The sequence below is a fragment of the Gavia stellata genome, chromosome 32, assembly GCF_030936135.1.
Source record: "Gavia stellata isolate bGavSte3 chromosome 32, bGavSte3.hap2, whole genome shotgun sequence".
NCBI lineage: Eukaryota > Metazoa > Chordata > Aves > Gaviiformes > Gaviidae > Gavia > Gavia stellata.
In genome coordinates, this window is record NC_082625.1 from 5,430,042 (window position 1) to 5,446,029 (window position 15,988).

At 57.3% G+C, this 15,988-nt stretch overlaps 1 protein-coding gene across 11 annotated transcripts in view; it reads left to right on the forward strand.

Annotated features, from left to right (window-relative positions):
* The window catches only part of TCF3 (transcription factor 3), an 81,972-nt gene that overhangs the window by 38,569 nt on the left and 27,415 nt on the right, over positions 1-15,988 (forward strand). For 10 of the 11 annotated variants that reach the window (XM_059831817.1, XM_059831820.1, XM_059831821.1 and 7 more), the window contains 3 exons: positions 3,867-3,940; positions 5,051-5,147; positions 13,738-13,805. In XM_059831817.1, coding sequence (XP_059687800.1) covers positions 3,867-3,940; positions 5,051-5,147; positions 13,738-13,805 — 239 coding nt within the window. The remainder of the gene's footprint in view (positions 1-3,866; positions 3,941-5,050; positions 5,148-13,737; positions 13,806-15,988) is intronic. The other variant, XM_059831818.1, reaches the window with a different exon arrangement.

Genomic DNA, 15,988 nt, shown 5'->3' on the forward strand with positions numbered 1-15,988 from the left:
TTTGCCCGTGACTGTGCGTGCTTCAACGCAGGAAATCTGCCTGGGGGTGAGGCAGAGTTGGGGGGCGAGGGGGATGCCTGCGGGATCTCCGTCTCACCCCGGGGGAGTCTGGCAGCACGTGGACAATGCTCGTAGGCAGGAAACATATCGCCGGGTGCCCCAAGGTGCTTCTGACCGTGCCCCGGGCACCTGGCCTCACCTCCCGAGCTGCTGGGACGAAAGGGTCCGGGTGCGATGCTCGGGCACCCTTGGGCGAGCGCTCGGGGAGAGCCCCGGGGCTGCCAGCGTGGGGCTGCCTGGGCAGTGTCCTTCTCACCCCAGCCTTCCCCATCTTCTGCTCCTTCCTCTTCCTCCATTCGGGTCGAGCCGGGCTGCTCGGTGCCTGCGGAAAGGCCGCGCTCGAGGGCAACCGCCGGTGAGCACCGCGGGCTGGGGGAAGCGTGACCACGTTCGGTGGTGGCACAGTCTTCGGGGATTTGGTGGTGTGAGTGGAGCAGAAGCCGGCTGATGGGGGCTTCTCCAGAAGCGCCTGTCTTTGGCCAAACTTTGGGTTTTCGCAGGGTTGGCAGAGGGCGTTTGCTGCCCAATTTTAGACACGTTTACTCCGATAGGAAGGGAGGGAAGAGCAGGTTGGCATTGAATGTAGGACAGATGCCAGAAGTCGAAAGAGGGCAGTCTGTTTTTTCCTGGCTTCATCCCAGAAATCCCTGAATCCTTAAAACACCTGCAGGCTGAAAATGGGAGATTTTTGCTGGCACCTTTCATGCCGGCGACTGCAGCTTGGGCAAGGCGTGAGACCTTTTTTTCCAGCAGGCATCAGACAGTGGGCCGGCTCCGCAGCGGCATGTCGGCGCGGGCACGTTCGGAGGCGGTTGAGCCTTTGGGACTGCTTCCAGAGCCGTGTGCCGCTTTCTTTGCCGCTCGGGTGGGAGAACACTAACCTCGCTTCACCTTGGCAGCCGCGCGACCACGTGAACGCCAGTGCCTGGAGGGAAAAAAAAGGCCTTTTGGGTTTCCCGAGGGGGTTTGCTGTTGCAGGATCTGGCCACCGCTGTGCCTGCAGCCCGGCTGCATGCTGCAGAGCCCATGGGTGAGGTCGGTGTTTCCCTCCTGGCTCGTGCTCGGCTGGCATGGGGAGGGTGGTGGGGGGCTGCGTGCCCCCAGCTCCGCGTCTCCCCAGGAGCGATGATGGGGAAAGAGGGGTGCCCGGGGCTCGCAGGTGCTCTGGGAGAGCAGCCTGCCGTGGTGCATGCGTGCCGTCGGAGCACCTGGTGCGGTTTTGACCCCGCTCCGGGGCACGCTGGTGGCACCGCAGCGTGGAAGTAGCTTGCGCAGAGGGTTTCTCTGCGTCTTAGGGTCGTGTTAGCCTCTTGGCTTCAGCTTTTGTCACCCGTACCACTCGCCACCTCTGCTTCCCTCCTTCCTTGGGGAGGCCTGGCAGTGATGTTTATTTTTATTTTTCAGGAATTTTGGCAAAAAAATCATCTTGGGCTTCCAGGCACCCGAGATCCCTCCAGAGCACCCCCCCAGCCTGCCCCACCGAGCGTCCTCTCCGGGCGCACCCTGGCCTGGGCACACTCCTCTGCCGTGGGGTGGGTTAGAGACAGGACGGGGTGGCTCTGCGGGAGGGTGGGGTGACCTGGCACCCACAAACACCCTTCCTGCACGGTGCAGGGGCGGGCGTGGGAGTCGAGACCCCTGTGCCTCGGTTTCCCCTCTGCCTCGGGGGGTCCCGAGGCGCTTCGTGGGGGCACCGGCCGCAGCCAAAGCCCGGTTAGTGCCGCGGTCCTCGTCCTTCCAGCGCAAAGGGGCGAGTTTGCCAAGGATGTCTGAGGCTGCAGTTCCTGCGCGTGTCTTCGCCCTGACCGTTGGGGAGCTTTAAAAACACCCATGAAAGCAAAATGAATAGAAGGAGCATTTCTGCCTCCGTTGGTGTTTGCAGGGTATGCAGATGAATTGCTTTAGAAAAACACATTAGCAAAGCAAAAGTTTATTCTAGGAAGTAGGAGGTGGGAGAATTGGCAGTAATTCTCCCTAGTATCCAAGGTATTATTAGAGGCTTATCCCTGCTCTGCACAGTAATCACACTGGAAATTTTTGATTAGAAAACAAAATCTAAATGAGAATTATGAATATTCATTAGGTGTGGAGATTAATATGCATAATTATGCAAATTAGACAGCAATTAAACACCAATTCTCTGGGGAAATGATTAACACAAAGGCACAGAAATAGAAGGATGTAATTTGAAAGAAGTTTCTGGTTAAATGAACAGTAAGGGGAGCGGAGGAGACAAATGCACGGCGTGTTTGCCATAATAATCAGCTTTGCTAAAATGAAATTGGAGTGCGCCCTGCAGCCCTGCCCCCCCCGTGTCCTTGCTCCCGCACGCACTCCCGGCCCTGCCGCCGTCTTGCACCTCCGCTGTCACCGCTGCTGCGAGCAGGTCTCTGCTCCCGAGAGAAAATCTCCCGGGAGGCCCTGCCGGCACCTCGGCTGTTGGCGCTTCGCTGGCGTTGGGGGAGCCGGTGTGGAGGGGGTTCCCAGAGAGCCCCCGGGGCCCCTGGCACTGGGGGTGACCGGGAGCCGCTGCAAGAGGTTTCTCGTGCCTCCCCATGGCGAGTGTGGCCATATGCCCCCCGCGCTGGGGTTGGGGTATATTCCGCGGGACGAGGCGGAGAGGTGGCTCTGGCTGGTGCCATCGGCACTGCTCAGCCTCCTGCAGATCCGGGATTTCTCCCTGTTCGCCCCAGCTGAGCTCGCGGTACCTGCGGAGCATCTCCAAAGCCCGGCCTCAGAGCAGGACGATGCCCCTGCCCTGCCTGGCCCCTTCTCAAATCCCCGGCTTTACCTCCCCGAGCCTTTGCATGGGGAGACGCTGACTGCTGCTCACCGACCCCTGGTCACCCACCGGCGCGGAAGAGATGGACCAGCACAGTCAGAAATCCTGTTGCCGAGTCGAGTCGAGGCTGGGCTGCCAGGAAAGGTTTCTTCCGTGCAGTCATGGTGTCAGCTTGCACTGCGAGAGCTTTTGCTGATGCGACTCCCTGGGCATTTTTTGTCCCGGTGGACGTTTGCCATCTCCCCTGGGTGCCGCGTGTGCTGGTAGCCCAAGAGGCGCAGCCTGGGTGGACCTGGCAGACGATGAAAGGAGATGATTTCCTACCGCGATCTGTGCGCAGGCACGTTGCGAAACCTTCCTGTTTGGTCCCTTGCCGTTTTGGGTCAAATCCCCTTTGCCAAGGATACGCTTGGGAGAGCTAAAAGTGAGATGGACGGGAGCGTGCTCTGATCGGCCCCGTGTTGACAGCGCACCTTGCTCTGCGGGGGCACGAGGGGGCTTAAATAACAAATGCCCTTGAACAAATGTGACTAAGCCACAGGTAACGTCGTACCCCTGGCAGTCCATCTGAGGCTCTTTCAGGTCTGGGCGCTCTGTTTGAACAGAGCTTGGCTGTGACCTAGCAGCACCGTGGACAAAAACTGGGTCCCGCTGGAGCATTGGGATGGGTGCAATGAGTTTTTTATTCATAGTCATCTTCACCATCAGTCTCCAGGGAGGAGAGGTTCGTGGGCGCTATCTGGAATAAAGCGAGTTAAAATACTTGTTTCTCCTCTTCCCACTGTCCCGTGTTTTGAAGCGTTTCCAGGCTGTGGTGGGATTTGCTTTGAAGTTTGTGGAATAAACTCCCAGCTGCAGTGGGAAGGTGAGGAGGGAGAGGGGGGGATCGGTCACGCCAAGTGGAAGTGGTTTATTAATGAAAATATTGTTTTGTTTGTAGAAGGAAGAGTTAATTTTGCGAGAACACCTTTGAGGCTTTGCTGATAAAGCAAGAGTAACCTTTGTTCTTCCTGTTTTTCGGTAGGTTTGGATGAAAGACCGGGATCAGGTTCCTGGGGAACGGGAGATCAAAACAGCTCCACGTTTGACCAAGGAAGGGTAAGGATGACGCACAAACACCGAGCTCCAACCAAAATAAACGGGGGCTTTACCACAGTTTCTCAGCGCGTGCGTTTGTGCCCAGGTTGGGTCTAACCCTGGAACAGCTTTTCGTGCCCCGTTTTGGACATTGGTTCTGTTAACCCTGCGGGGGCGACAGCAGGGAGAGGCCCCCCCCATCCCCATCTCCCTGTGCTTTGCTGCCTTGAGGTCCCCCTGGAGAAGGTTTCTCCTCCAAAACCCTCTCCCACTCCTGCACCCCGCGTGGGCGCCGCGCGGCTGCTCAGGCTTCTCCCCTCCCTGCGCTCGGCTTTGGCGTGGGGAGAGGGGGTGCTCCTCGCCGCAGGCTGGGAGAAGTCCCCAAATGGGGTTGCGGCCAAGGCGGGTCGAGGGGTCTCACCTTCGGCAAAGCTTGCTGGGCGCCCACCGTGCGCGGTTTTGGGAGCCCGATGGGCCGACTGGGGCTTGCTTTTGGGGGGGATCTACCACGCCGGCCAGGCGAGGTGCCCTCGGCGGGGATGGAGAGCACGGGAAGGGTTTTGCAGGGAAGGAGTCAAGGCTGCGACAGCGTGTAACTGGGGCCTGAGGAGGGGAAGAGAGAAAAGGCATTAACTTAATTGAAATGGTGTTATTTTGACAGATGCTCATGTTTTAATGGGTTTGTGTGATTCATTTTTGCAATGGCACCTTTCCTTCCCTTAGGTCAGTGGCGGAGCAGGCGCCGTGGTGTCATTTCTCATTTTTATAGGCTGCCTCCTCGCCCCTTCGCCCCCCTGGCTCGGGGAGGGGGCTGCCTGCCTCTCACCTCACCTGGTGGGTGCTGAGCTGCTGGGCGAAGGCAGAGACAGCCTGAGAGCTGCCAGCATGGGGCAAACCCCCCGTATGTCTCTGCTTTGGTGCCATATCCCCTCCAAATGCTGCGGCCTCGTGGCTGCGCTGCCCTGCTCTCTCTTGCCGCGAGGATAAGATCATTTCTCTGCCCTTTTTACGCAAAGCCTTTGACTTGACCCTTCCTGCTGTGGGAGAGACTGAGCTCCGACAGCCTTGGCGTTATGGCATTTGGCTCGGCATCCCCACACGCTTGGCAGTAACTCTTCCGTGTTGCTTCAGCAGAGCTATGGCGAAGGCCCCCACTACGGCGAGCACAGGGACCTGCCGTCTCACAACAGCATATCTTCTTCACCATTCCTGGGAGCTGGACTAGTGGGTAAGTGCCCTTCAGCTGCCTGGCGGGTGTGTGGTCAAAGCAGGGGAAGTCTAGCGCAGAACGGCATGTGGCAGTGGGAGCATTAGCGCTGGCCGGCGTTGCCGTTCCCCACGACGGACCCGCTCCAGAAGGTGTTCTCAAAGCTGTTGTTAAAGGAGCTGCTGTCCGGAGGGTCTCGTCAGTGCCTGACGTGCATGACAGCCGCAGCGTTTTATGTGCGTGATTATTTTTCCCTGCTTTACAGTAGCACCCAGAGGCAATAGCGGAGATTGATGCCTGCCACGCTGGCACGGGATGGGCTGAATTTGCTCTTGGGAGCTGGTAATCAAGGGTGGAAAAGAGAGGGGGAGAAAAGACACAGCTCATTGTTAACGTCTTGCAACAGGCTCGTGGCTGCTTTGCTTTCCAGCCTCGCAGCTCCAGGGCGGTGCAGTCTCCGTGGGGAGCTGGAGGTGCTCCCCCTCGCTGCGGTGGGGTTCGGAGAGCCTCTTCCTGTGTCCTGCAAGGCTCCAGCAGCCCCGTCTGGCTCCCCCATCCCCTGCTGCAACTGGGCAGCACGAGGAGCTCACCGGGACCGGCGAGTGCCGCGTGGCCCCGGCCCCACCTGCTGCGCCGGAGACGGTGATCGTGCGTGACCGGATGCGTGCGACAATTTACCCAGTTACCCCTCCCAGCTCGGGGGTGGGAGGAGAGATTAAGAGCAGAAAATATCCATCCTGAAGGGCTTAGAGAGCTCTAATGACATTAGGTCAGGAATTGGGGTTAGTCCTCCCCACCTCTGCCCATGCAGTGGTGGTTAAAACCCTCCAGCGAGCGTGGAAGGAGCTGTGTCAGGGCAGGGCCCCGCAGCTAGCGGTGCTTGCTCGTGGTTTGAAGGGTGGGGTTAGAAGAGGGAATTGTGTTTGAAACAGAAAATCCCCACCACCATAGGAGGTTCCTCCTGCAGAGCTGGTCAGAAAGAGGAAGAGAGGAGCGGGGTCGTGCTGGGAAGCGAGCAGCCACGCGTTTGCTCCTCCTGGCTCGGGTCTGGGGTGAGGGGCTCACTCTCAGCTCTGTTCCCCCTTTCTCTCCTCTTGCTCTCGGGGGGGGACATGATGTTTAATTGCCCCTCGGGGGTCCTGCGCAGGTGTGGAAGAGCGTTTCCGAGCAGCTCCCCCCGTCCCTGTGCAAGGGCAGTTATTCCTTCTCATTTTCTGCCCCAGGAGGATGGAAGCAAAGCAGAAGAGATGTTTCTTAATAAGGTGGGGGAGCCTTGACGCAGTTCAGCAGGGTTTCTTGGGGGTGTGTGGGGGGGGCACCCATCCCAACCCCTCCCACACCTTGGGCCAAGGCAGCCTTGAGAGTTTCCAGCCAAGAAGGAGCTGCCCGGGGAGGAACACGGAGGTTTCCTCTTTGATGTGTGCAGGGAAGACGCGTTTGGCTTCCTCTCAAAGACAGGGCTCCTAGTCTTTGGCAAGCGCCGCGGCACACCCCGGCAAGGCTGCGAGCCCAACCGGTCCCCAGCACGTGGAGCCGGAGCCTCTGCTGCCGCGGTGGGTGATTTCCACGGCCCTCTCCTCAGTGGAGGGTGAGCTGTGGCCTCGTCGCCGGCAGGACAGCGGCCACACCGTGCCCGAGGCTCGAGTGCCCTCCGCGGCTGCATCTCCCCGTGCTGGCGCAAGGTCTCGGCCAGCGGACGGGGTGGTTGGGTGCAGCACCAAGAGCTCCACCGCCAAAATAGGAGCTGGGGAGGCCGGGAGAGAGCAGCCAGGAGGGGTGGGGGGCTCCTCACATTTCAAAGTCGCTTTTGTTCCTAAAATTGAATGTGGTTAAAGTAGAAAACAGCAATTCCGGAGCTGGTTCTAAAATACATAAATAAGTTTTGCTTTGCCTCTGTGCTCGTGTGCTGAGAAGGATGGACGGGAGGAAGACCACAGGTGGGATTTTCTCTTCCTCTTTACTAAGCTGCTTCTGAAAACTTCTCAAGTGGCAAAACGATAAGTGCAAGGGGAGAGAAAGGAGAGCAGAAAAAAAAAAATACGCTTTTGCATACGATAGTGTAAAAGCAGTGGTGAAGTGGGAGGGAAAGGTGACTTTTGGAGATGTGTCGCTTCCGCTGCCGGTCGCTGGTTTCCAGCAAGGTCCCCCCCAGGGGCGGCGGGCCGGGCAAGCTCGCGCTAACGGGGCAATTGTGTGGAACTGGTGAATTTTAAAATGTGAGGAAATGGAAGGAGCAGATTAGGATGGACGCGTCCAGTGGTACTGGGTGGACAGAAAGTGTATGAGACTATCATCAAAGCCCTTCTCCAAAATCAGCGTTTGTATCTTTTTCCCACTCGACCTCTATTTCTTCAAGGACGATCAGAAACTGCTGGAAGAAACATTTCAGGAGGAACATGATCTGTGCTGGAAATGATGGGCTTGGCCAGCTAGAGAGGGAGGCTGAGCTGAAAGGGCCCCAGAAGGAAAACGTGGACGTCGGCTTCCCCCGTTGGCACGGGCTCTGAGCGCTGGTCTCTGCCGGCCGCTGCTCGGTTGGTGCTGGCCTCCTCTGGGAACCCGTGTCCGCCAGCTTTCGCGTTTCTGGAGTCAGTGCGGTGTCCCAGAGGCGGGCTGCAGCCAGCCGTCCCCTAACGATGTGCCTTAGGGACAACAAGCATCCTTCCCGCAGCGAAGGGATGCTGCTGGCCAGGCAGCACTTGTTGGAGAAATGGATTTTTTTGGCTAAACTGATTTTTTGGCTGTGTTTTCCACATGCATCCAGCAAATGGAAAGGAGTCTCCACTCTCACCAGCCTTTGGTGGGCTGGGGAACTCCTGCCAGCCTGAGCTTTGAAGCAGCGGTCGCGTCCTTTCGAGGGTGGAGACTTCACCAGCCCCTGAAGGCTGACGGCATTTTGCGGCCATGGTGTGCAGGAGGAGGAGCAGGGGTGCAGCCGGGTGCTCCCCTTCCCGCATGAGCCGTTTTACCACTCACAAACTGATCTGACATGAGCAGGGGTGCGAGGAGAGAGATTTGGGAACTGCAGGCTATAGCGGCCGTTTGGATAAAGGAGCAGTGGAACGTGCAAGCTTGTTCATCCAGATTTCTTCCCGCTGTGTCCCGGCACGGGAGGTGGCTTTGCAGGGCTGGCCAGGGAGGCTCTGGCTGCAGGTGGGTCTGGCTTGCGAGCAGCGGCGATCGTGCACGGAAGGAGCACACAGAGCATTGGTTTCAGGTCTATTTAACGAGGGGGGTGGAAAATTGAGAGGAGTGCCAGGGCAGCAAACTCCATGAGAAGGGCAGGGCTGGAGGGCTTTGCACATCCCAGGGGAGAAGGAAAAGCGGGTCTGAGTTCGGGGGGAGCAGGGCACTGCCAGCACATCCCCAAAACCCCCGTGAGGCTGCATCCCTGCCTCTTGTTCTGCCTGCCTGCGCAGGCAGGTCCCTTGTGCCGTCACGCCAGCCCGGCCCTCGTCCCCACCCAGGGTCCCCCTCCCACGAGCGGTGTGGGGGGGCTGCTCAGCTCCTGCGGAGGAGGAAGATGCTTCAACAGCCCACGCTGGGGGAGCAGAAAGCTCTGGTGCAAAGTACCGGACAGATTTAAATCCCAGAAGGGCAGCGTTCCTGTCGTTTCCTGCAAGCAGGCAGCGGTCCCGGCAGCGGGAGGCACCGGCGCTGGCGGCCGGAGGGAGGGTTGCCTGCCTGCTCATCGGCGGGCAGCCCCAGTCCGACCCACTCTGGGATGACGGCCCTGCAGATCGCCTAGTCCAAAACCAGTTTGAATTGACGTCGCGTGCTTTGAAAGGAAAAGTGCTGATTTCTGTTCAGCTGGGACACACAGATGTGGTATTTGGGGCTTATGGGTGTTCTTTAGATGAAGGTATAGCATTGGGCACAACGGGACCTTGGTTTTGGGAGGCACCTTGACCACAGAGCAGGAGAGGGGCTGCGCTGACAGCAGGACCCGCGGGTGCTGCTCCCAGAGCTGGCCTTCCCCTGCCCTCAGGGCTCCCCGAGAGCTGCGGGTGACGCCGCTCATGCACTTTTTGAAGGGGACGGTGTGAGGGCAATCTTCAGTCGGATGCTTTCTGAAGCCAGGTTCCCTCCCTGCCACGGCTTCCGCTCCGCAAGGTGATGGGAAAAATCAGAGCTGTCTGCAAGACTGACTGGGCGGAGAGCTCTGGCCGGTGTTGCGCTGGACAGTATAACTGCAATTTAAAAAAAGAAAAAAGAAAGTAAGTCCCGGAATGGAAATACCATCAGTGCTCTGGGTAAAAATCACCCCGGGCTGCCAGGCGGGAGTCGCTGAACCCCATGAGCAGGGTGCAGCAGCAATGCCTGCGAGCTCCATCGCTCCCTCCTCCGAGTTTTCAAGCTTTGAGCCCTTGGTGCTTCTCCCTGGACGATGAGTGACGTCCTGGTGAGCTCTGAGCATCCCCACCTCGGGGCGGGGAGAGGTGACAGGGACCATGCCTGGCTGCCTGGGTGGTGCCAGGACGCAGCGTGGTGACGAACCGGCTCGTCCCAGAGGGTGAGGAGGGTTTTTCTGTTTGTTTTAAATCACCAATGTTCAAAATCTGCCACTCTCTTACCATTCGTCTTCAGTGGGGGCAGGCGGGGGGGATTGCTTAAACAGCGGTGAAACTGATAAGCCATAACAGATTTCTTTCTAGTAATTATTTCTAGTAATTAGCTTCTTTTCAGAGGAGTGTTTCTAATCTTACGTGTATTGTGAGCTGTTGTGGATTGGGTTCTTCCTGGACAATGGTTTTAATCTGCCCATGGACAGGGTTTGTCGCAGCTCCTGGTTTTTTAACATTTCTTTTTTTCTCCCCCCTTTTAATCCCCAGCTGTGTTTTTCCTCCCCTTTTCCCCCAGGCCGTAACTCTAATGGAATTACCGGCACGGGGCTGGGGGGAGACACGCGGTGGGTGGCTGTGCCGTGGCCGGAGCAGTGGGTGCCGGGCACTGCACCGGGGCTCCGTTTTGGAGCGCGGGGACGGGGCGATGTGGGGGCACCGGTGCGAACTCCCCGCGGGCTGGCGGGAGCCCTGGCAAAAGCCGTAGGAGGTGTTGAATTGCCTTTTCTTGGCTTATTTTTACACGTCTGTGAGTAGGGCTTGTCTTGGGGAGAGAAACGGCAAAACGGCAAGTTTACTTAAAAGCGTGGCTTGCTCTGGTGGAGGTGAGCTGCTGCCATGGTCCCGGGTGCCGAGGCCAAACCCTGCCGCTGCTGGAGCTGGGGACAACCTCGGGAAAGAGTTTTTATTCTGCCACCTTGTCTCCGAGCCCGGGAGCAAATCTGCCTTTGGGAGGAGAAGAGCGCGAACGGTGCGTGGGGTTTTCTCTGCAAAAGGCAGGGTGAAGGCGGACCCGGGGGAGGCTTCGTCTGAGCCCGGCACAGCCGGATCCTGCAAGAGAGAACATGCTGGGGAGAGGAGAGAGGTTGGGAAATGGCTTCTTAGGCAGGGTTGAAGGCAGCGCGGGCTGGTGAGGGGCAAGGGAAGGAGCTGGCAGGGGTGGAAGAGGTACGAGGGGGATGCCAGGACTCGCAGTGAAGCAATGCCATAGAAAGCTGGAAATACTAAATGCTCCCAGCTGGTTTCTGGATGCACCTTGCCCACGGCGCCTTCCACCGTGCTTCACCTCTGCAAGCTAAAATTTGCAGACGTAAATCCAAAAGATAGGATTTCCAAGGGAAACCCCTTTCCCATTCAAGGGATTTATTCCCAGTATCTTCTGATTCTTTTTTTTATCTCGCCCCCCCAAGATCCCTTAACACCCGTCCGCGGGATTTCAGTAATTCGGTTGGGAGCGAGATGGTGTTTGGGGAAATTCCTGGCGTTTTCTGCCAAGACCTGCCTCCATCCCGGTCCTTGCTGTGGTCCTGGGCTTTCACCACCTTTTCTGGTCGGTGCCCCTGGGCTGCGGCTGCGAAGGGGCAAATCCCGAAGGGGCGCGTCCCAGCGCAGCCAGGTTTGCCGCCTGTGCCGGCTGGCATCTCCCCGGCAGCAGAAACAGCACCTTCTGCTGGCAAGTTCAGCTTTTTCTTGTCCAGCTTGTGGACTTTTTTTATTTCAATAGGCTAGATACATCCCGATCCAGAAAAACTTCCCATTCTTCCTTCTGCCTTGTTTTCCTAGACAATTAAAATGTAAAATTTCTCCTGCTGAGGTTTTTGCTGCTTTTTCTTCTTTTTATGTGATGCCGAAGGAGAGTGCAGGGGCTGGCGCTGGCCGGGGGCTGCCCTCCCTTCCCCAATTTCCCCCATCCCGCCAGACGCCCGCTGATCCAAGCGTGCAGCAGATTGCTGGTACCAGGCACGCTTGCTGTCCCGCGTGAACCGAGCGAGGCATGAAAGACCCGACCATCAGGTGAAGGCGGCGGGGATTTGGAGCAGTACGGCGCAGAGCTGGCCCTGGGTCGCAGTCCTTCGCCTTCCCGCGTGCGTGCCGGGAGCCCTGCGGTTCAGCCTCCGAGGTTATCTGGTGACGGCAGAGGCGTTTGGCTCAGCGTTTCGCCACGCAAGCCAGGCGTGGAAGCGGCGGCGTATTATCAGACGGGAGGCCTGGCCGTTGCTGACCAGATAAACTAGCGTGGCGTTACCCTGGTTTTCCTCTGGTGTAGGAGTAATCACCATCCGCCCGATGCCACAACCTGTTGAGTTATTTGTGTAACGTTGCCGGCGCTGCGGCAAATAGAGCTGCTAAGCTCTTTTAAAAATTAGGTCATTTAGGAGATCCGTCCTCTGACATTTTGACCTTTGTTTACTTAACGTTTAAGCCTCTGAAACGAAACGGCAGCGGCGCCCGGTGCGTCCGGCTGTCGCTGGAGGTGAGGGGCGGTGGGATGCTGGTGTGCCGTACTGTGACCCCCGGCACCATTGGGAATTGGGGTGTGTGTCTCTGTTTTGGGGGTTGTAGTGGGGAAACCCACCCAAATTTTGGATTGAGCTCAAGGTCCCCACGGTAAGCTTGCAAAACTGAGCAGCCCCCTCTCTCTTCCCATCTCACTGTGCTTCAGGGGGGGCTGGTTTGGGGAAATTTGCTCTCCCTCGCCCTTCATCTGCTCCCCGAAACCTCTCAACCGTGTGTGGAGCTGCCTGCCGGCACGAACGTCGCCCCAGTGCATTAACCTGCCTCTTAGCAGCCTTCGGTGACGGCTTTAGGTTAAGCAGATTGGCAAAATCCTCCCCCTCCCAATTTTGCTTGCTAAGCCAGACCAGGGGCAGGATGCGATCGCCGCTTTTCGGGGAAGGGCTTTTGCAGAGGGAGGGGGCTGGCAGAGCCCGGGGCCGCTCGGCCACATCTGGGCAGAGGCCCCGGCGCAGGCGTGCGGCAGCTGCCGGAGCGGGGCCGTCCTGCCCTGGGTTCAAAGGCTTTTTGATCATCATCTCCCGTTTCCCTCTTCCCTCACCCTTTTTTCTCTGGTGGCACCATTGACAGGCTGTAATTAACAGCAGGGAAAAATTCTTTGTATATTTTCACTCCAGTTTTTCTTTTTTTTATTTTTTTTTTTAATGAAAAAGTGCCTGTTCCCTACTAGAAAAATGTCTAATTTTCCTTTGTGTGGGGAGGAAACCCCAAAGCGGACTGTTGTGCTGCTAGCTGCCCCAGGCACAGCATAGAGCTATTCCCTTTCTTCCTGGCCTGGAGTCCTTCCCCGGGGCTGCGACGCTGCCCTGGCACCCATGGGTGCTGTTTGCCAGGGACCACGGCGTGCTCCGGGGTGGTGACTGTGAGGGAAGAGACTGCAAGGACATTTCGGAATGGAAACATTTCACCATGTGTGTTGGGTTTCTTTCCTCCCCCCCGCCTTGAAAACACTATTTTCAGCAGCGTGTGGGCAGGGTGAGGTTGAGCATGTTTGATAAAAGACGTCGCTGGGTGCTAAAGTTCACCCGGCAGCGCCGGGGCACGTGGGCTCGGCTCGCGCGGGGCTGCTCCCGTGCAGCATCCCGGTCGGCAGGTATGCGCCGGCTGCGAGGAGCCCCGCGCTCCCGGTGGAACCTGCCCGGTGGGACCTAACGGAGAGGGCTTGGAAAGGAAGGAAACGCTTTTCTATTGAAGGCTTGCTCTTTAGGTCTGGATGGGGTTTTGGAAAGTTGAATCTCCACCAGGAAAGGGGAAGAAGGTAATCCCTGCGCCGTACGGAGCGGGAGCTCAGCTCCACACGCCGCTGCTCAGCGTGCGCTGGAATTGTGCTTCCTATTGTATGGGAAGCGCCCGCAGAGTCTGGTCACTCATGCCTGGCTTTCGGTTTGCTCTGTCACTGCCTCTGCCAAATCTGGCTGGCTTTTTTTAATATGTCTGGAGGGATTTTTTTGCTCTGGTCTGATGCTGCCAGTTTCCATGGCCACAAGCACTTCCCTGCGTCGCTGCAGTTTTGGGGTTTTGCTGTTTATGGACCAGCCGAGCCCTGCTGTCCGTGAACTTAAAAAAAGCTTCTGTTCTAGCAGCAAGCTATTATGGGAGGCCGTTACCTCTGCAGACGGACGGAGGAAGCTGTCTTACGAGAGCGGGCTCCACATCTCGGCGGGACGCCCCGGGAGGGTGGGCACGCGGGGCTGCGTGCAAAACCTCCCCTTCCCTCTTACACAAATCGTTGTCTTTTCTTTTCTCCGCTGTAGGGAAGAGCAGTGAAAGAGCCTCGTACTCCGCATTTGGAAGAGACACAGGGATGCCAGGACTAAACCAGGTAACGATAAAATGCATTGAGATTTTTTGCTTCATTTATTGGCTAAGCTGCTAGGGGTGAGAGCCCAGGAATGAAAAGGAACCTGGCGGCTTGCATCTCGCTTCTCTGCACGAGGTCCTGGAAAGCCTCTGCTCTGCTCAGAAACGTCTGTTAAGTGTCGGTGGTTTATACGCGCGTGCGTTGCTGGCTCAGAAGAGTTGTCAGAATTTAGGAAATGAGGTTGTAACAGCTTCTCGGTTCTTTTCAAAACCTCTTCAGGCTCACTTATTTTATTATTGTTAATCCTGTTTCTAGCTGATTTGTATTTAATCAGATATGACTTAGCCAACACTGCCCTCGAAGGGAGTTTCAGTAAGTCGGATCCAAGCAACACCTTTCCTTGTGACGGGGTGGCCGTGGGCAGAGGAGCGCTCAGGGAGGCACCTTCTCCCTCCGGCTGCCTGCCTCGGGGCTCTCACTTTACCTCCAAGCACCGCGCCTGGTGCTGCACGCTCACCCTCCCCGGCCAGCACCCCCTGTACCCCTGCCAGCATCCCCGTGTCCCCCTGCTCGCCACTTAAGGGGAGGGAGAGTCCCCGAGATGGTTTCTCTGCTGTTGTAGCATCATCTCGGTGGATATTAGGCGATGTTTTGGTCTTACGGTGGTTCTGTCGATGCAGGACCTGCGGCAGATGCTCATCTCCACAATCAGGGAGGGACACGGCACGGCAGAGCTGCTCCTCGCAGCAACAACCCTGCCCCGTTGGGTCACCCCGTGTGAACCCCGGCGGGAGGACCAGGGCTGTGCCCTGGGGAAAAATATGCTTCCCGTGGGGAATACCAGAGGGGTAAATCAGAACCCAGGAACGCAGTCAGCCAGCCCGGAGATAATCTAGCCTGCTGCCACTGGCGTCCAGAAATAGTTTTTCGGGAAGGAGCGAGCACCTCCGCTTTGATGTGTTGCTGCAACTGCCCCGTCAGTGCCCGAGCATGGCCCCGGGGAAACAGTCCCACCATTTTATTCAAGGGAGCAGCTTTTGGCTGGACAGCTTTTTATTTTCTACATGTACACACACACACATATTACATGTTTTAATTTTACACAAATTTGTCATAATTTCCTCTTCTCTGAACTGAGGATGTTTCCTTTGCTGAAACAGCTGTGCTGGCTGTCTGTGCCAGAGTGGATTTAATTTACCACTGAAGCTGCTAAAATAAAAATGGGACAGATGCCAACCCTTGCTTTTTAATGTTATGGTTTTGCTGGGGTTTCATGGAGGAGGGGGAGATATAAGGTAACAGAAACGGGGTGGGCAAATGGTGCCGCGGGCTGGGAGAGGCCCTGGCGCGGGCGCGCGGGTCCGGATCGGGTGGCAGAGCGGGAGATGGAGCCCGTTTGATGTGGAGGGGAGACAAAACCCCTCTTGTGCGGGGCGGCGGGAGGCGAGCGGGACCGTCTGCACGCTCGCTGTGGCCCCCAGAACAGTTGTTGCTTCTGGCTCCACGTTTGGGGGGGGTTGACCTGTTTTTTTTTTTCTTTTTGAAAAGCACTGGAAAATTGTCCAGTGGCAGATGCCCTGGATGGGGAGTGTGTTCCTCCCCAAAATGCCCTCCTCCGGGGAAGAGCTGCAGCTCCCCTCTCTTTTAACCTTTCGCCACCGCTGGAGGCATCCCCAGGGAAAGGGAAGGGGAAGAAAATCCTTTTCTCTGGGAAATTGCCTTAAAATCTCTGGAGGTACTTGCTGGAGGAGCCGGGCAGCAGCGACTCAGCCTTCTGGGATCTCCTCCAGGGTGCCGTGCCGCTTGCTTTCCTTGGCCGCGCTGCTCCGTGGCGCGTAGCGGCTTCAGCGCAAAGGTAATATGACCGGTGGAACAGATTGCAGGAATTTCACCAGCTGTGAATACATGAGCTCCTCTTTCCCTCCCCGACCCCTTTCTGGAGGAGATGGAGTTTAAAAGCAGTGGGTTTTTCTTTCCAGTTTCTCAAAAGCCTGAAATCCTCCTTTATTTCAACGTGTTGCCCTCGGAAGATGGGTCAAAATTAAGCTTTTGTTACTTAAAGGCCCTTTGCCAGCCCTCTTAAATTCCATGTCAATACATTTAACTTTTTCCCGAGGTGAAAGGGGTGACGCCGGCAGGCATGTTCCTGGAGCAAGGGCACGCTTGCTCCATCCCGGGAGCCAGTGAGCACCCTGGGCTCCGGC